This window comes from Saimiri boliviensis, chromosome 9 (genome assembly GCF_048565385.1).
Source record: "Saimiri boliviensis isolate mSaiBol1 chromosome 9, mSaiBol1.pri, whole genome shotgun sequence".
Taxonomy (NCBI): Eukaryota; Metazoa; Chordata; class Mammalia; order Primates; family Cebidae; genus Saimiri; species Saimiri boliviensis.
In genome coordinates, this window is record NC_133457.1 from 117,515,231 (window position 1) to 117,535,733 (window position 20,503).

The 20,503-nt window shown below is 45.2% G+C and overlaps 1 protein-coding gene across 1 annotated transcript in view; it reads right to left on the reverse strand.

Annotated features, from left to right (window-relative positions):
* Positions 1-12,502: 12,502 nt before the first annotated feature.
* The window catches only part of GALNT8 (polypeptide N-acetylgalactosaminyltransferase 8), a 28,868-nt gene continuing 20,867 nt past the window's right edge, over positions 12,503-20,503 (reverse strand). The window contains exons 8-11 of the mRNA XM_003932596.3: positions 19,799-19,936; positions 19,176-19,271; positions 18,014-18,184; positions 12,503-14,514 (exon numbers count right to left, since the gene is read on the reverse strand). Coding sequence (XP_003932645.1) covers positions 14,362-14,514; positions 18,014-18,184; positions 19,176-19,271; positions 19,799-19,936 — 558 coding nt within the window. The 3' untranslated portion in view covers positions 12,503-14,361. The remainder of the gene's footprint in view (positions 14,515-18,013; positions 18,185-19,175; positions 19,272-19,798; positions 19,937-20,503) is intronic.

A 20,503-nucleotide genomic window follows, 5' to 3' on the forward strand; every position in this document is an offset into this window, starting at 1 on the left:
CGTTCTCGAGCCCGGGGACCTTGCATTTATGGAGACAGGGCATGCCCTGGGTGGCCAATGAGCACTCAGAGGAGGGCGGAGTGGCCCCCGGCTGGCCAGGCTCCGAGGGACGCGGGACCCAGGGGAGGGGGTGGAAGGAGGATGGAGTCAGCGAGGTGAGCGAGGGCATCCGCGCTTCGGGTCACCGGGGCGCTCGCTGCTCGCCGGGCGCGGGAGGTGGGGTGGGGACCGCAGACTCCACCCCGGAGGTAATCCCCGGGAAGGCACGCGAAGCCCGGAGTTCATCGGGTGTACGCCAAACGCGCCTCCCTGCCCTCCCACTGCGGGCAGGAGCCGGCAGTGGGTACAGTGGTTGCCGCCCGGCGCTTGCACAATCGCGATGCCGGGCGGCGAGGTCCCCGAGTGCGGGCGCGGGAAAGCGGCCGGCGTCTGCCAGGAGCCCGGAGAGCCCGCGCACTTACTGGGAGCCAGATCCCCCAGCCTGGACTGAAGTTCTGTTTTGGAGGAAGTTTGGCTTTCTGCGCCTCTCAGAGTGGGGAGGATCTGAGTCTTACTAAAATGCGCCGGAAGAGGAGACTTTTGGGTCTTAACTTGAGCGAGAAGGGAAGTTTGTAGAATTTCCTTTCTGCTGTTTCATGTCTGGTTGTTTTGCAGATTAAATGAATGAACGCGCATAAAGCAGCAACAACGGAGCGCTGTCCATAGTCAGCAGTCACCAAAAATTAGCTGCTGTTGTTACTTCTTTAGGAAGTTAGGAAATGCGCCTTGGAGAGGGTGGCTTGTACCAGCGACGCTTGAATTCAGGCTGGGCCACATTTTCCCTATGTCCACCGCCCGTCTCTGTTTGTGAAAAGGAGGGGCACACAGAGCTCGAGACCACCGTCCCTAATGCCCACCGGCCCACCCCAAGGTGCGTCTTAGGCAGGTCCAGTGACAAACATACACAACTTCGAGAATCATCCGGGCCGGCAAGAGAACCTGCTGCTTTGCTAATTCAGGAAGGAAAGTTGGAGATTTTTGTTGATTGTTTTAAAGTGGTTTGAATTCTTTCAACCTGATCCGATACAAAACTACCACCAGCCAAGGAGGAGCGAAGGGACGTTCTGTTTCCTTGCCCTGCTTTTCAGTCACGTGTCTCAGTCATTTTTTGCCCTGAGTGTTGGCAAATCCTTCCCTGGTAAATTCTTTTGTAAGTCTCTAGTTTGTTTCTTAAAAATCTTTTGCAGTCCGACTTGAGCTTGAACACCATAATTTCTGATTTGTCAGGAGGGGTTAATGACTGTTTATGTTAGTAAAAATAATAGCTATTGATACATACTATAATTTATGCATATGGTATCTATTTATATATACATTATATGCTATATATGATGCAGCAGCAGCATACACTAGATTATATGTTATATGCAATATACACTAAATATGTGTAATATAGTATAGATGGCATACTGGATGTACATCCATATGTTTTATAATATTCTCATGAAATCTTTCTAGGGCTTATGATAAATCAGGCCCTGAACTAGACGTTTTATGTCAGTTTTCCCATTTAGTTCTCATCTCAGCCCAATGCCAATAAAGTGAAATAAGATGAAAAACAAAAAATACCAAAGACAAACAAAAAAACTCTTGACTCTTTAACTTTTACAGTTAGCTTAGGTGGGATTCAGACCCAATATTTTCTGATTCTAGGCTGAGCCCTAAATTATACACCCCTATACATCATGCTATGTTATGTCACTTATTCTTAAACCAGAATGTCTCAGAATATTGGAAGTATTTCTCAAATGAGAATTATCACCAAGAGGAAAGTCGGTGGGACCAGAATGCCTACTATGTCAGTACGTGCGAGGCAAATGTTTTATGTGCTGACGGTGTTGCAAAAGAGTAGCTCTGGCTGGGTGTGGCGAGTCACGCCTGTAATCCCAGCACTTTGGGAGATGGAGGTGGGTGGATTACCTGGGGTCAGGAGCTTGAACCCAGCCTGGCTGACATGGTGAAACCTTGTTTCTACTAAAGATACAAAAATTAGCCAGCCATGGTGGTGCATGCCTGTAATCCCAGCTACTTTGGAGGTTGCAGTGAACTGAGATTGCACCACTTCACTCCAACCTGGGCGGCAGAGTGAGCCTCTGTCTAAAAAAGAAGAAGAAGAAGAAGAAGAAAAAAGAATAGCTCTAAACAGAAGTTCTATGTTGTTCGCCACTGAGTGCCTTGCTTCTGGTGCGGTGTTTGGACACAGTGAATGGCTGTATTGCTGTTTCAGCCATTGAGTCATTTTCCCACTTATTCTTCCTTTTCCTTCTCTTTTGGCAGACATGCACAAGGAGAAAAGGAAATCATTTCAGACTTGCTAGGTTTTTCTAAGAGTTCCGTGCTATGTTGCTTTATATATTCTAAATAGATATTTAAATGTATGGGCAATCATTAGTTACATGGTAGCCAAAAAGAAAATTCCTATTTCAGGGATATATTTTCTCATGTTCAAGGGAGAAAATCCCCAGCAATTTTTAGATTGAATAGCAGAGAAAAACAAGACTTTCTTTGAAACCTCATTGACCTCAATACGTACCTGTCCTTGGGAAGTACGGTTAAATTCAAAATGACTATTTTTGATCCCACTTCCAGGAACTCACCATTCTTCATTTGTCCTCATCCTTCACTCCCTACTTTGCTTTGTGAGTCATCTGGACAGGGATCCTGTCGGGAATTACTAATGAGAGATCTTGAAATGCCTCATAAATGACTGCCATCATTGCTGAGACAGGCTCAGGCCCTCTGTTTTGTTCTGGGAAATCTTACCAAGTCCCAGAATGGATCATTATACTTCAGCCCTCATACAAAGGGACCACCCATGGCAACATGTGTATGTGTGAGTTCACACACCTGTGTCCACACGTGTAATGAGGGTGGGGTGGAAGAGCATGTAGGAGTGCAAGGGCTGGTTTCTCTGCACTGGAAAATGCAAAACTCTTTCAAGTAGATGCAATAGTAATATAGTTTTGTGCTTAAAACTGCTTAGGCCTGGCGTGGTGGCTCATGCCTGTAATACCAGCACTTTGGGAGGCTGAGGCAGGTGGATCACTTGAAGCCAGGAGTTCAAGACCAGTCTGGCCAACACGATGAAACCCTATCTCTACTAAAAAAATAAAGAAATTAGCCCCAGGCGTGGTGGCAGATGCCTGTAATCCCAGCTACTTGGGAGGCTGAGGCAGGCGAATTAGTTGAATCCAGGAGGCAGAGGTTGCAGTGAGCCAAGATCATGTCACTGCACTTTATCCTGGGTGACAGAGCAAGACTCCATCTCAAAAAAAACAAAAAAAATATCTTTGCCTAAACTGGGGTGTGAGTACTAGATCCACTTTCTGATTGTGGAAACCTGAAGCACTTACTTGTCACATCTGTTGAATGGACAGTATTGCAAGTAACCTCACAGTAAAGGTCAAGCCTCATGGAAACAGGAGTTGTAATAATAGCCAATTTCAAGCCTTGCTGTGAGAATACTGCATTGAAAGTTCCTAGCACAGTAAAGTACTCAGCAAATATTACCTTGTAGCATTACTGTATTGCATGCCTTGTTTCTTGCAAAGTCCACAGAAGGGAGGCAACTTAGATGTCTCCATTATTATACTTTTGTGTTCAACTCAATAGTTGCAATTGACTCAAGAAACTGTATACTTGAGTAAAACCAAAGGAAGATTAGCAATGAAATGCTGGTAAATTCAAATCCCAGCTCAGCTACTGAGCAGCCAGAAAAACCGGGGACAACTTACTCGTTTACAATGTAGTTGTCTCAGCCTTAGTTTCCTCATCTCAAAAGTGGTAATCAAGACAGGCACAGTGGCTCACATCTGTAACCCCAGCACTCTGGGAGATGAAGGCAGGGGGATCACCTGAGGTCAGAGTTTGATACCAACCTGGCCAACATGGCAAAACCCTGTCTCTACTAAAAATACAAAAAGTAGCTGAGCATGGTGGCAGGTGCCTGTAATTCCAGCTACTCAAGAGGCTGAAGCAGGAGAATCACTTGAACCCAGGAGGCAGAGGTTGCAGCGAGCCGAGATAGTGCCACTACACTCCAGTCTGGGTGACAAAGTGAGACTCCATCTTAAAAAAAAAAACGGTGATCATGGTAGTTCCCACTCCACAGGGCTTTTCTGAGGATGATGAAGCGCTGAAAGTCCCTAGCACACCCACTCACTTAATGTCATTAAGAACTTCAGGAACTGGGCTCTCAAATAATTAAAGTCATAATCTTTATTACAAGTGTCTTGGACTTCTTTGCCCAATTAGACAAACCTTCTTGAAATTATAGACATTGATTTTTTGGCCTTTGTTTCTGTTTTTCCTAGAGCATATGACAGGGCTGTTTATGTTGGCCAGCACCCAGTGAGTAAATAATGAGAAATTGATTATTGATTATTTCCTCATTCCCAAGTGAAAAGCAGTAAGCTCAGTATCAATGATTCTTTGTTTTCTGAGGAAATCGTTGGTAATCCTGGAGGGCTTTGTGTGTGGATCATATAGAAAATAGTTCTGTATGACCAAAATAATAGTTTCGATCTCAACAGCTTGGGTTGAAACCATGGCTCCACCACTCATTAGCTGTGTGGTCTTGGGCAAGTTATTTAACTTCTCTGAGTCAAGTTGCCTTATTGGTAAAATTGGGGGTTACTATACCTGTGTTTCAGGAAGGTCAAGATAAACACTTAAAATATTAGGCAAAACACAATCATCGTCTTCACTGAAATCTGTTTGGTCTCTGTACTTGCTTGATAATTTTTGAGTAAAATTCAGTCATGCTGGTAAATTAAAATTATATTACAGGTATAGAAAAAGGTATCTTAAGTTCTTTGAGATGCAGTGACACGGGAAGTTTTCAACAGATTTATCATTAAAAGAGCTGCTGTACTGCAAAGGAGATGAGAACTAGAGTAGGCACACTCAAGTTTGTGAATCATTTCACCATTACTACAAATTATAACTTATTAAGGAACTACCATGTGTGTGGCAGACATTTTACTGTCTCCACCCACACAACAATGCTGTAAGGTGAGATTTGTTATTTCCCATTTTATAATGACAAAACCTCACTTTCTTACAGAGTTTAAGCCAGACCTCGGTTGAATCTACCCTGCTACGTACTACCATTGTTACCAGGTCACGTTACCTTGTCCTCTTCTATAAAATAGAAATCATAATAGTGTCTCTTATATATCATTATAATATATAGTTATAATAGCTTATGTAGTTATTGTCTTGTAACTTAAAGTCTAGTTTGCTTCAAGATGCCAGCTTCCTAATACTTGAGCTCAGACTTAAATTGCGGGAAATGGTCAGCTTCACTAAGGCTTGGTGGAAAAGAGGCAGGGGGCTTCTCTCAGCTCCTTGAGCTCAAAGTATAAAGGAACCCACAAAGAGAATAACACAAAGGATGCTGATCAGACACACAACCATATTTAATATTTATTCTAAAGACAAGGAGTTCATACTCCTCATTGCCATCTCTAAACCTAATTATCAAATGGCTCCTGGGTGGCATGCTGTCGTATTGCAGAGGTGTTTTATTCTTTCAAGATAGTTTTGTTCAGTGGCATGAGCATGAAGGTTAAGATTCTTTAAATAGACATGAATCTCTAAAAATGAGAATTAAACTGAACGTCATTATTACGATTACCTTCTTTACTTCCACCAGTTCACAGGTGCAAGAGGTTCTATGGGCTAAGCAGAAGAACGTAAATGTTGATCAATATCTCAAACACTGCAGATTACATTTAGGAGTTATTTGAAGGCCATTTGAATAGCCAAACACAGCACTGACACCCTTGAGTACCTACAAGGCTAGAAGCACGTGGCTAGCCTCTGTTCTAGTCCCTGAGAAATCTACTTGCTGTCAAATCATGTGTTTAAAATAAAAGGGGGCTGCTGTGTGTGTGATGAACTTCTTTGGGTTTTACCTGCCCAGCATCCAAGATCTTGTCTTCTGATTACTGTGTGATTCACATAGACCAATCTCACCCTACAAGGCAAAGCCCATGATTTAGGACCAATCCACACATTCCTCCTTCTTAGCTAAAGTTGAGTGCATCCATCTGGGATGAGCTCATGTTCCATGTTAGTCTGATCAGAGTGAATGTGGAGACTTTCGCTGGACCAACTAGGAAACAGAAGACTCTTTACCCCGGGAAGGTTACTTAAGGCCCGTCATTTGCTGGGGCCACCAAGTAGAGAGGGCTGGCCTCATGGCAAAGCCAACACAGAGGAAAACAAAACTAAGAGAAGAAATGGAGGACAGGGAAAAGAAGGGAATGTCAGATCCTCATGGCATCATTCGGGACCATTCATCCATCCCTGCATTTCCTGCACGTGAGTCAACAAATTCCTCATTTTGCTTATTCTACTTTGGTCTGAGTTTCTCCTCTTGCAATTTGAAGAATACTGACTGATACAGTCATTCTAAACTACATATTACTATTTTGATTTTATTTATTTTTAATAATAAGAAAAATCATTCAGGACTGGGAAAGGGTATAATATTTCTGGCCTCAAGCAATTTAATGAAGCACAATTATGCATGGTCGTAGCTAGAGATCCCAGTCCTGAAATGAACAGTATTTTATTTATTTATTTCCATTCATTTTATATAGATGCTCTATCCAGTATTCTTTTCAAAAATATATTTAGTTTTTGGTTTAGAGGCATAATGTGGTGGCTACACATATGGGCTCCAGATGATGCTGCCACCTTTATTTTCTCACTTCTTGCTCTTACTTAAATTAGCTCTTATTATTATTCAATTGATAATATAGGATCGATCTGACGTCACATACTTCAATCTGGCATTATTTGTGTTTATTACATATGCTTTTTCACAAATCAACCACAAGCCGTCTGTCAATCTAACTTTCCCTTTAGGTATATCTATCGGAGATGAATGCACATGCAATACATGTGGCCCGCCTGAGTCATTAGCAAAGTATCCAAGCACTCTGATGTACTGAACAATGAAATGACTAGTTAGCAAAGATTGAGAGTTCATGTGCCAGTCACATCTCGTCTCGCCTAAGTCTCCCACCAAACTTTTAAAAAAGATGCAGCTGAGATCATGAAACTCATGGGGACACCAAGTCACACAGCACTCAGTTGTGATTTGAACCCTGGGGGGTACCTGACTCCTGAGCCATCACCCTTGTTCACATTGAGACAGCCTGTGTCCCTGCCTTTCCACAAAGCATGTTCATTACTTGCGGGGCTTAAAATGCATGCCCATGACTTGGCTGTGGAAGAGAATAACTATTCTCTATAACTGGCTTCATCTGGCTCGGTAACCCCTATTCTTGCTGTGCCACTCTTGGGTAAATACCTAGGAGTAGAATAGCTAGATCTTCTTGTGGTTGGGTGTTTAGCTGTTTAAGAAACCTTCGAGCTGTTTTCCAATGTGGTTGTACCATTTCACATTCCTACCAGCAGCACAGGAACGTTCTCGATCCCTTTATCCTCCCCAACACTCCGATCTTCTAAATTTTAGCTCTTCTACTACCTGCAGAGTTGTATTTATTGTGTCAGTTTTTATGTTGTGATTTTTCAGGAAATCTGTTCATTTTTTTCTAAGATATTGAATCTTTGACATATAATTGCTTTTCATATGTCTTTATTATATTTTTAATGTCTGTTAAATCTATATATCTGCTCTCTTATTCCTGATAGTGCTTTTGTTTCTTTTTTTTTTTTCATTAGTCATACTTTGGGTTTATCTATTATAGTCATCTTTTCAAAGATCCAACTCTATTAAATTTCTCTATTATTTGTTTGCTATTTCATAGACTTCACTTATTCATTCCGTTTTGCTCTTAAGCTCCCAGTATTTGAAGACTGTTACGGATATCTTATCTAGTATTGTTATCGATTTCCAATTTAATTTCAATGTAGCCAGAGAACATACTCTTGAAGATTTCAAACTTTTAAAATATATTGAGACTTATTTTTTTGATCCAGCACTTAGTTTATCTGGGTGAATATATCACTGAGCACCGAAAATGAGTACATATTTTGCTATTGTTGAGTGTGGTGTTCTACAAATAGCAGCTGGGTTGTTTTCCATTTATTCCTTCTGTTATTGATACTACTGCTGTTAAAATATTGCTCTATTGTTGCCTTTTTGGAGAGGCTTAATCAAATCTTTCAGCATTCCATTTTATTCCTTTTGTTGGCTGTGTTGCTACAACTCTTATTTATTTGTTTTTGTTTCTCTAGGGCAAATAATTCACATTCGGAATGTATCAAAGTCCATTTAGAGTCAAAAGATGTAATGGCCTTGAACAGTACAATTCCAGTTACGCGTCCCAGTTTTTGTCTTCTTGTTATTATATCCTTTACTTCTACTTACATTCTAGATCTCAGCTTACAATGCTGTGAATTTCGCTTTAGTCTTTTCTTTTAAGAAAATTACAGAAATTACAGGAAGCTTAGCTTTTTATGTTTAGCCACTTATTTAACATTTCTGGTGCTGCTCCCTCCCACCGAAGATCCACCGGTTTTTATCTTTCAGCCAGAAGAACATCTGTTTAGCCTTTCTGGGACTCTCCTCTGCTTTTTCTTAATCCAGCAGTTTGGGAAAAGCATCCGGCCTCTCGTTCTGTTTCCAGTTGCATCCTCTTAATGGCATGCCCTAAGGATGCTTGATCCAATATTGTAAAAGGAAACAAAAGCAAGATTTGTTTTGAGGACTGGTTGGCCCTCCTTTAAAAAAATTAAAGACACCAATCCAGGAAAAGAGTTGGAAAAAAGTATCCCAAAATTGTCCCATTTACCCAGGCTGTCTTTAAAACAAATATCAATCACCAGCAATTACCTTTTGTGCCCAGGCAACAGGAAAACTGGATGGATGCATCAATGCTAAAAAGCTTGGATTGAATCAGATGCTTTCCTCATAAGTGAAGTCCAAAGTGAAAAATACCTGACACCCTAGCTAATTAAGGTCACTTAGATGACAACTCCAGGGAAATTCCAGCTCAGCACCCCAAGATTTCTCAGGGACTCGGATTTCTCTTTAACCTACTGGAAAAGAAGTTGTCCTCAGCAAAGCCCTTCCATAGAGAAACTTGAGATAAAATGGGTCTTTCAGCAGGGCCATGATTGTGTGAAAGGATATGAACCGGCGAGAACTGCGTTCCTCGTTCTTGATGGAAGGTTAACATGATTAGGATCTCCAAAAGTCTCATATAGCAAGATTAAATTCTATCTTACATATCAAAATCTCAGATACTCAAATTTCCACTATGATATTCAGTTCTCAGTGTGCTCCCTTTATGTGGGAAATCTGTAACAACCACAAAGCACACTCACTCCTTCCTCGGGCATAGGCACACACAGACCCACCCATGTGTGCACAGGCCCATACATCCACACGTGCCCCCAGGCACCCGTGCATGACTTCACATGCACAGCCCCACATGCAAGCACACCTCCATGCAACTTTCCCCAGCAACACGTACCTCTTCCCACAAGCACATCTTCCACATATGCACGCCCCCCTCCCCGCACTCATCCCTGCAGATTGAATAGCACACATGATTCAGAATGTCTGTGAAGCCATTTCCAACCTGTTTTTGTAATGCTTGTGCTTCTCAGTCCAAAAGTTAGTGGAACTTATGTTTCCCGGAAATTACAAAACAGGAATTTCTCATTCTCTTAGCAGCATCCCCACCCTGCTGTACTCCTGTTAGTCAGTGTTGCAAATAGCAGCAGCACATGACAAACTGGCTGCCTCTCCTCCCCACCCAATCCCTACTTTGCTTGTTTGTGATTGAAGAACAACAGAGTGGATCTCTTGCTCGGGCTGACCAATGAGTGAGCAAAAGTGTCATGCAAGGAGACAGCCTTCTAAGTCTGTGGAAATTATTAAAACAATCCAACACAGAGACCTGTGCAACTTTCCGTTTCTAGGATGACAGGTGTGTCACCTTGCCTTCAAAGGGACAACCCTGGCTCACTTCATTGGCTCCGTTCTCAAGGTCTGATATAAGACCCAAAGAGGTCTATGCATCATGTGGCAAGAAAGTGGCATCCTCACAATCTGGAACCTGCCTCTGGTGAAAAGTGGTGTTTAGGGAACAGATGGTTGATCTTTTTACCTTGGCTGCTCACCACTCTTTAAGAGGAACATCTCCCCCAGATCAATCTGCAAATCAAATGCGGGGTGTCAGTGGTTCTAAACTATTGTGTTGTTTTGTTTCATTAATGCTGATTTCTAGCCCTTATCTGAGACCTACTCCGTGAGACTCTCTGGAGTCTCTACAAACCATAATTTGGTTAAAGTCACCTGGGAAATGGAGGGGAAGCCAGGTTTGGGAATCACTGGCCAATACGGCGATGCCTGTCCAGAGCCCGGACTTCAGAACCCAGTGATGTCAACCACGCTCATTCCACCCATCGTGCCTCGAGATGTGGGCTCCCCATGCAGAGGAGGCCTCTGTGCATGGTGGCCAGAGAGCACACCATCCTTCTTTGTGAGTTCTGGCCCAGCCCCCCAGGCAGTCAAGGGCTAAAGGGAGAGGTGGGTGGGAGCTCCCTTGAGCAGAGGGGCCTTTGTAGGGTGGTGGAGGCTCAAGAGGGAATTTCCTGCCCTGTCCTGGAGCTTGGGCCCCCAGTCCTGCCTGAAGTCCCAGGACCCACAGAGACAGCTTCCCTAGACCTTGGAGACGAATCCCAGTAATAACGGGGGCAGGATGGGGTGCTAATTACCAAAGGACACTCACTCCCTGTAGAGTTTTTCTCTTTCCTTACACAACTGATGAAAGTAAACACCCCCACGGGGCATTTAAATAATGCCCAAGCCAGAATGCGTTAATAACCAGCAGAGTGGATGTGCGCCAGCTTTCCATTTTCAGCACATACTCGACTGTGGGGAAAAGATGCTAGTAGCTACCTGAGGGCCTTGGCAGTGGAGGCCTGGTAGGTGAGTGAATCTGTCACAGTGAAATAATAAACTTGGTACCCCCAAAGACCACAGCCTCCCTTAATTGTTTAGTATACAAACCCTCCTGATTTTTTGTAAGAATTCCACTTGCTCTCTAGTTCCGCTGAATACATTTCCCATAAGGTAGTGGTTAAGACTAGAGTGAGAGAGACCTGCTTTTAATGTATGACCCTGAGTAAGTGAGCCCATCTTTCTTAGACTTAATTTTAGCTTCTGTCAAATGGCTGTACTTACTTCACAGAATTGTTTAAAAAATTAAGATCGTGAATATAAAGCATCGGTAAATATCAGCAAAAAATATTAGTAAATTACTAATTGGTAAACTACTAAGTTAACTGAAGCCAGAGAAAAGGGAATTCCTTAGTTCCATAAGAAATATGTATGGTAGATGTTTTGAGCAGGTTAATTTGTAGTGAAATTTTTGGGCCAGGTGACATTTTTATATGTATAATTTTTTTCCTTTTTTTTTTAATTGCATTTTAGGTTTTGGGGTACATGTGAAGAACATGCAAGATTGTTGCATAGGTACACACATGGCAGTGTGGTTTGCTGCCTTCCTTCCCCTCACCTGTATCTGTCATTTCTCCCCCTGCTATCTCTTCCCACCTCCCCACCCCCGTCCCTCCTCCATTTCCCCCCAACGGACCCCAGTGTGTAGTGCTCCCCTCCCTGTGTCCATGTGTTCTCATTGTTCAACACCCACCTATGAGTGAGAACATGTGGTGTTTGATTTTCTGCTCTTGTGTCAGTTTGCTGAGAATGATGGTTTCCAGGTTCATCCATGTCCCGACAAAGGACACTAACTCATCGTTTTTGATGGCTGCATAATATTCCATGGTGTATATGTACCACATTTTCCCTATCCAGTCTATCATCGATGGGCATTTGGGTTGGTTCCAGTCTTTGCTATTGTAAACAGTGCTGCAATGAACATTCGTGTGCATGTGTCCTTATAGTAGAATGATTTATAATCCTTTGGATATATACCCAGTAATGGGATTGCTGGGTCAAATGGGATTTCTATTTTTAGGTCATTGAGGAATCGCCACACTGTCTTCCACAATGGTTGAATTAATGTACACTCCCACCAACAGTGTAAAAGTGTTCCTATTTCTCCACATCCTCTCCAGCATCTGTTGTTTCCAGATTTTTTAATGATCGCCATTCTAACTGGTGTGAGATGGTATCTCAATGTGGTTTTGATTTGCATTTCTCTAATGACCAGTGATGATGAGCATTTTTTCATATATTTGTTGACCTCCTGTATATCTTTTGTAAAGTGTCTGTTCATATCCTTCGCCCATTTTTGAATGGGCTTGTTTGTTTTTTTCTTGTAGATCTGTTTTAGTTCTTTGTAAATTCTGGATATCAGCCCCTTGTCAGATGGGTAGGCTGCAAAAATTTTTTCCCATTCTGTTGGTTGCCGATTCACTCTACTGACTGTTTCTTTTGCCGTGCAGAAGCTGTGGAGTTTGATTAGGTCCCATAATGGCAACAAAAGCCAAAATAGACAAATGGGTTAAACATCTTTTCATGTATTTAAGGATATTGTATCTTTTACCCAACTTGCTATTGAGTACATGCTTTTTCAAAACTTTCCTGTGAATTGCATTTTCCCTTCAATTTGTCAGGCAGAAGCTAGAAGTTATACATTTGCTTAACACTCATCTTACCCCTTGATTTTTTCATCATAAACTTATCTACAGTAATTTTAGTTCTTGATATGGCAATGTTCACAGTGAAACTTTAATCCAGCTGTACATTTATAACCTGTACACTTTTAAAAGGCCATTTTTAAAAGTTTTAATTGATCAAATTCTGTACCAAAGTATCACTGTCCTGCTTGTCTAATGCAAAACCTAATGATTCCCAAAATCATTCCCAGGCAGCCCTGATATGAGATTAAAAGAAAACAGTGACCCCCTGAAGAAGGGGTTCTGGGAGCACATACTTGAAGGGTAATCCCACAACAACACAACACAACACACACAGACACACACAGACACACACAGACACACACACACACACACACACACACACACAGCCATCCTACCCCCTCTCCCACCATGGTGCCCAGTCCCACCAGCTTCCAAGACCTTGCCAAAAATTGCCAGGCTGAGATAGATCTTCCCAACTTACCAACTAGCAGAAGTTATTTATCCAGTGGATAGCCATAGAATCCCTGGTTTTAAAATTTTGCTTGCAATCTCTTCTTTGCCCCCAACAAGCGACGCCCCTTGATTCAAGCCTCATCTTCTCCATGACTTGCAGGAGCAGTAGGAGGAAATAGGTAATTAAGTCATTAAATGTTACGACCTACGAAGAGAAAGGCTCCGATGGCCTTGGATTTTCTTACCCTTCTCAACACCCTGCCCCTGGACAGCTGTGATGGGTCGAGGTGCCTTGTCTCCTCCCTTCAGCCTCCAGAATCTCTTTGGTGTGGGGGAGATTGATAATCCAAATAAAACTGCCATGGGAGGGTGAATGGACGAATTTTTAAAAGTTACTTGTCTCTTTGCTGCATTTCTCAGGACAGCCCAGGCAGGAGGGAGAATTAGTGCCACCTGGAGAGCTGTCATGCTGCTGGCCTGAGGAGGGCCCAGCCTCTCACGTGGAATGGCCCCCAGCAGCCTGGGGGGTCCCCGAGTGGACGAGCTGGGGAGAAGGTGTGGGGCAGATGGTGACGGTAGCTGTTGGGAAGGAAGGCTAAACAGTGTGGGCAGAAGTCAAAGATAAACTTCCATCCTTCTCGCCGGGCGCGGTGGCTCAAGCCTGTAATCCCAGCACTTTGGGAGGCCGAGGCTGGTGGATCACGAGGTCGAGAGATCGAGACCATCCGGGTCAACAAGGTGAAACCCTGTCTCTACTAAAAATACAAAAAATTAGCTGGGCATGGTGGCGCGTGCCTGTAATCCCAGCTACTCAGGAGGCTGAGGCAGGAGAATTGCTTGAACCCAGGAGGCGGAGGTTGCGGTGAGCCGAGATCGCGCCATTGCACTCCAGCCTGGGTAACAAGAGCGAAACTCTGTCTCGAAAAGAAAAAAAAAAAAAAAAAAAAACTTCCATCCTTCTTTCTTTCCCCACGTAACAGCCAAAAGATGCTGGTTATTTCAAGGAGTTTCCAAGAATGGCATTTGATGTATATCACGACCTTCCCAGGGAAGCTGGGGACGAGGTATCAGAGTTTCCTCTCCTCTCCCCAGCAGAGACACCCCAGCACACATACAGGCCCCACCTGAAGTCACCATAAACACACACACACACACACACACACACACACACACACACACACACACACTTTCTTTCTCACTAAGAAAGAAGTTCGGAGTAGAAGCCATTCCACTTGCAAGAACTAATGTCCTAGATCCAGCGCTGTCTGAGGATCACTGGCTGTTAGTCCGACCCCAGTCTCTGATGGTGTGCTGGATTTCCCACGCTTGCGTGGTACAGGTGTGGACCACAAGCACATGGCTACCCGAAGGGTCCTTCTTCATCTCCAGACACCGCTTGGTATCCCTGTTCATGACAGCTCCTCCCTGGAGGGGAAGCGAGACAGAGCCAAGGTGCTGAAATGCCTCAGTAATTCATCATGGTTAGGGGCCCCTCAGGGCTCCGCATGTCACGCAGGGAAGAAAAGGAAGCAGAATATAGGATGAGATCACTCAGTGCTCCCTCTACCAGCCTCATGGCAAACTGACCAACCAGGCGATGTCGCACTAGCTTCGTGTGATGTGCTCAGCCTCTCCTGAGATGGAAGCGTTGGGTCGGTACTGACTACCATGAAGTGACGGCCTCTGTGAGCACCGTGGGCCTTCTCAACTTGGCCTCCTTTCCACATCCTCACCCCTGAGCCCGTGAGACCCATCAGGGTCACCTTCACCTTGTGCTTCTCTCCCTCCTGAGGGGAAACTATGCTGTGCACCTGGAGCAGGAGCCACATTCAGGAATCTCAGCCTCTGAGGAAGCTTCCTGCCTTTCCTGTTGAGGAGGTGTCACCAAGGTTTATGACTGAGAACAGGATAGGCTTTAGTGCTAAAAAGTCAGGGTTGAATCCTTGCTGTACCACATACAAACCGTGGGGGTCTGGATAAATAACCTAATCTCTCCAAGTCTCAATGTATTCATCTATAAAATGGGTTCAGAGTTAATATTAAAGTTAAAATTAGAGTTAATGTTCATGGAGCATCTTGGGCCTGACACATGAAATGGGCAACAAATCCTAGTTCATCTCTGCCACTCCCCATCCTAACAGGGGAAGAGAAAGGAAGGGCCATCCTTCTCTTAGATCCTATGTGATCCCCAGGATCTCCCTGAGCTTCTTCCCCCTTATCTTCATATCTCAGCAACTGACGATCCTGCCATCTGTCCAAACCACCATCTCTCCTGGTCCTGCCCTCTGCTCCCAGCCCTCTCTCTCCACATCCCTCTCAACCTCTTTGCAGGACTCACATGAGCTGCATTAGTGCCTGGGTCAGGCTGTATCTTCGTTATTCCCTGCATTCTGCTATCATCCTCAGGGTTCATAACATTCATTCAGATGGCGAGTGAGAAACCCTGACCTGACTGTTCCCCTTCAGACAAACTGCCACCAAGTTCTTGAACACCAAGTGGGACTGACTGCAGCTGTAACCTCTCCAAATTTCTGCTTCCTCTCTCACCATCACCTCCCTGCCGCTCATCTCTTCAAATCGCAAAGTGCCTCCAACAGCCCTTGCTCCCCCCAAATTTTCCTGTCATTGGACTCCCCCCGGCCCCAACCACCCTTGCCTCCTCTGGGCACCCATCCAGCATCGGCCATTCAGGGTAGCTCTTCAGATTCTGGAACTTCTCCTCCACCACCGCCACCACTGCTCTCTCTTGGCCCCTGCTTCCAGACCACAGAGCTCTCGTGGATGGGGTCTGCCGGCTGAGCAGGCCTGGCTCGTAAACCTGCCACGGCAGCCTGGCCCCAGGGCTCAGCCTGCTCCTCAGGGATCCTCGTCCAGGCCTCCTCAGCATGCTTTGTCTGTCAGCCCCCACCCCGACCCTCACTTTAACAAAATGTCAAGAACACCACACTTCTGCCACCTTAATCTTTATCTGTTGGTCTCAGTTCTGCCCTCCTGCGACACTAAACTCTACTCTAGGCATCCCCAAACTACAGCCCACGGGCCGCATGCGGCCCCCTGAGGCCATTTATCCGGCCCCCCGCCGCACTTCAGGAAGGGGCACCTCTTTCATTGGTGGTCAGTGAGAGGAGCACAGTATGTGGCGGCCCTCCAACGGTCTGAGGGACAGTGAACTGGTCCCCTGTGTAAAAACTTTGGGGACGCCTGCTCTACTCCTTCTTCCTCAGGAAGACAGCATCATCTTTTCTCTATCCACAGGCCTAACAAGGCTTTCAAGCTATATCTCCGGGCCTGCCAATCTTTCATTTGCTCTGCAACCATTTGTCAGTGGCTGCCATGTTCTAGGGGTTGTGCCAGATGCTAGAGGAAAAATAGCAAACCCCAGGCCCTGCCCTCCAGCTCACAGCCAAATGATGACAAAAGGCACGTGAGCTGACAATGGCAAGAGACGGTGAGACCAGGGCCGTAAAAGGGCCCTCAGAGCACATAGAGGAGCCACCTGCCTGACTCCTCTGGGGTCACAGAAGGCTTCCCAAGGGAGACGATGTCTAAGGCCAGGTGGAGAACTGGGAAGAGAGGGAATAATACCTGCGAAAAGGTCTAAGTTAAGAGGGAGCCTGGACTTTCACTGAATTACCTACAGTTCCATGTAAGTGGAGCTTAAAGTGAGACTTCAGAGACTGAGAAGACGTTACCCGCCTTCTTCTAATCAATATTGTCTAGTTCAGGAAAGCTTAATCTGGGACGCAAAAAACAAAACAAAACAAGACAAAACAAAAAAAAACTCTGAAACTGTAAGCAAATCTTGCACATAGGTTCATATGCAGGTTTTCCTGGAGAGAGAGTCCATAGCTCACAACGAATTCTCAAAGGGGGTGTTAGCTTTGAAAAGTTAGAGACTGCTGAACTAGATTGCCCATGTGGCACTTGAACAAAGCACAGTCCCGCATTCAGAGACACGGTCACAGACAGACCAGTAGCTCCCTCCGGGAGGTACTGCCCCTTCCTACTGAATTGGCCCAAGAATGTAGAAGCTTTTGGAGCAACCCCATCCCTTGTCAGTTCCCCATAGATTGCAGTCAGCCGAGACCCTTGCGTCATCGTCATGTACATCTGCCAGATTCCTTCCACCCTGTCCTTGGTCATTTCATGTTGAAGTTAAAGGCAGAGCTCCCTCATTAGCCCCTGTCAGATTTCAGCCTAGTGTTCCACATCTTCTGATAATTATTAATAATAAGTAGATCGCAATGGCTAATGCATATTGAACACTCTGCTCCAGGCAGCACGCTAAATATTTTACACAGGCTATTTCATTTAATCCTCTCAACACTGGCCTACAGAAGATATTCTCATCTCCATCATTTTATAATGAGGAAACTGAGCTTCAGAGGATCTTGCTAGGTGACTGGGCTAGGACGTGGGCCCAAACTCTCAACTGTTCCACTACAACAGATTCCAATATTTCTTCTCTTTAACCACCCCTGCCTTAGTCAAGTGACTCAGCGTTTCACACCCAGTTTCCTGTTTCCAATCTTTTCCCTACATGTTGCCACAAGAAGTAACTCTCCTAAAACACTATCAAATCAAATCTGAACCTCTCATATATCTGTCCTTTAAAAAACATATAACTTGTTGGACTCACGCCTGTAATCCCAGCACTTTGGGAGGCCGAGGCAGGGGGGTCATGAGGTCAGGAGTTCAAGACCAGCCTGGCCAACATGGTGAAACCCAGTTGCTACTAAACATACAAACATGTGGTGCCATGTGCCTGTAGTCCCAGCTACTCGGCAGGCCGAGGCAGGAGAACTGCTTAAACCGGGACCGGGGAGGCAGAGGTTGCAGTGAGCCATTGCACTCCAGCGTGGGCTACAAATCGAGACTCCATCTCAAAAAAAGAAAGAAAGAAAAAAAAATCCATGTAACTCACCTGTTTAAAATCCCAATATATGTGCAGTCCATTCGTAGCTGCCTTGGAGCACGGTTCTAAGGTGGGCTTCTCCTCTGCCTTGCCAGGGTCTGTCAGGCAGCGATCACTATCCCTGGCCTCTGCAATCAGTTGTCCCACATAGAGCTCCCCAGTCAGGTGATAGTAGACGTACTAAGAGAGAGCAGAGGACTCACCATTGGTGCCATCAGCCAGTAGGAGACCCTAGCCAGAGGGAGGGCAGGAAGACTGATCTTGGAGCCCCTAGACACCCAGTTTCACCAGGAGCACTGAACCTTCCTGGACAACACGAAGCCACCTCTGCTTCCCTCTACTCCTTAGTCTCCCCTTGAACCCAGGGAGAAGGCCGGGCCTCGGAGGGCTCCAGCGGAATCATAGCTTACATGGATGAAGAAGCTTGTCTCTGAAGAAAAAACAAAACTGAACTCCAGAACCTGTCACCGTAGGCCCCAGCTATGGATTTGTTGTCAGAAAACCTTCTTTCGCATTCCTGATTTGACACGACCTTGCTCAGTGAGCTTGGACAAGTAGTTTGGTCACGTGTCTCCATTTCTTCATCTAAGTGGAAGTGGTATCTATCGCGCATGCCTCAAAAGGCTGCTGTGTGGGCAGCATGCAAAGTAAGAGGACAGATGTGAATATTGTCTGTTTAAAAAAAAGTCCGCTGGCCACACCTTCCACATGGTGCCAGGGCCCTTCCATCCCTTGGAGGAACATCTGCTCAGCCTCTCTCCTCTCTAGCTCTGTTTCCCTCTCTCTAGAAGCACAGGTGGCTTCACCTGTCCACATTCCCAGGCATTCAAGGAGCAGAGAGAAGACGGAGGGAGCAGTGGGAGGAGGGGAAAAAGGAAGGGACCAGAGGTGACTGTCAATGCAAATATCACCATGGAGCATGAATGTGACAGAGCATAGCCTTTCCACCTATCCTCCTGTAACTGAAATGCAACTAACTACGTTGCCATGGCTTTCTGAAGAAATTAAGATGGGCTCAGTTACAAGCGTGGGTCTGGGGTTCACCCTTACCCAGGATGCTTTGCTCCTGACTCCCCATCACCTATCACGGAGTCCAGACCCTGCAAAGGTTATCAGGGGCTGAGCCACGACAGACTCGCCCAGCCAGGGCCAAGAAGACTGGGGAAGTTACCTGTGAACTGAGTCCATGGCAGTTATACATGATGGGGGTGTTGCCTGAAATGGCTCCCTGATCGAGGCAGACATTTTCATCCAATAGGTTTTTCATCTGAAGGGCGAAACACATGGCGACACTGTTAGAAAGAGGCAGAGAATGAGCCCCCTCCCTCCCCAACATGTTGAGGGCACCAGAACGACCAGCCGCAGGGAGCAGAGAGCTGGGATCCCGGCAGGCATTTTCGAAGCACGGGGAAACAGGCCAGTGCTGAAGGCAGGTGCAGTGGCACTGGCCACATTCTGGAAACACCCACCACCTCAGACAGTCACCACACACACAGGGACGGGCGCCTCTGCGGAGTTCAGGTGGGCAAGGCCAATCGCTGCAGTTGGTGGAGAAACTGAGAGGGTCCAGGCAAGAGCTACAGTTTTCAAGGGGACTAGAAGCAGAGACAAGGAAAAGAGATGGGCATCGGGGAGCAAGGAACGAAAGGAAACTGAGAGGGCTGAGGGCAGAGAGCTGAGGAGAAAGACAGATAGGAAGGGCGTGTTGGGCAGGACAGGCAATCACATGGTTCAGGCTGCATTTTCTTTGCAGTCGAACGCCTAAAATCCAAAATGCGATTTCATCATACGCACTGTTCCATAGCCTATGATGGTGTGTATTGGCTTCAAGAGTGGGTAAACATTTTTCAGGTACCAGTCAAAAGTTTTACACTTCAGTTTTCCCCGGAGTGCCATTCTGGAAGAAATGTCCCCAAAATCGATTCCGGAGTTCTGTCAATAAAACACCAAGTGTTTCTGTGCTTTGATTCATGAAAGCTCGTTAAAGCAAACTAAATATGGCCTGGGAAGAACTCTGTATTTCTATATTTGAGTCCTTGTGGATGAATGGCAACGTAACTTAATAGATACACAAGATCGAAAACCTAACTTAGGACCATGCGCCTGTAACAATAGCTGAGTCTTGTCCAATCCCAGCAGCCATACCTCAACCACTCACACACTGTCCAGTGTTCAAACTGTGTTCAAATAAGGCAGATGTGGAGCTGTAACCAATCCAGCTGTTTCTGTACTTCACTTCTGACATCTGTTTCTCACTTCCCTCTTTGTGTCTATAAATCTACCACATGGCTGCACTGGAATCTCTGAATCTGCTGTGATTCCGAGTGCGGCCCAATTTGCGACTCATTCATTGCTCAGTTAAACTCATTTAAATTTAATTTGGCTGAAGTTTTTCTTTTAACAGCTCCTTAACTCCACCAGTGAGTATGGGTCATGCATGATGGAACTGAATATTTTTCTTGTAGCCTGTGAAGTAACCTTGGTGTTTTCATATTTCCA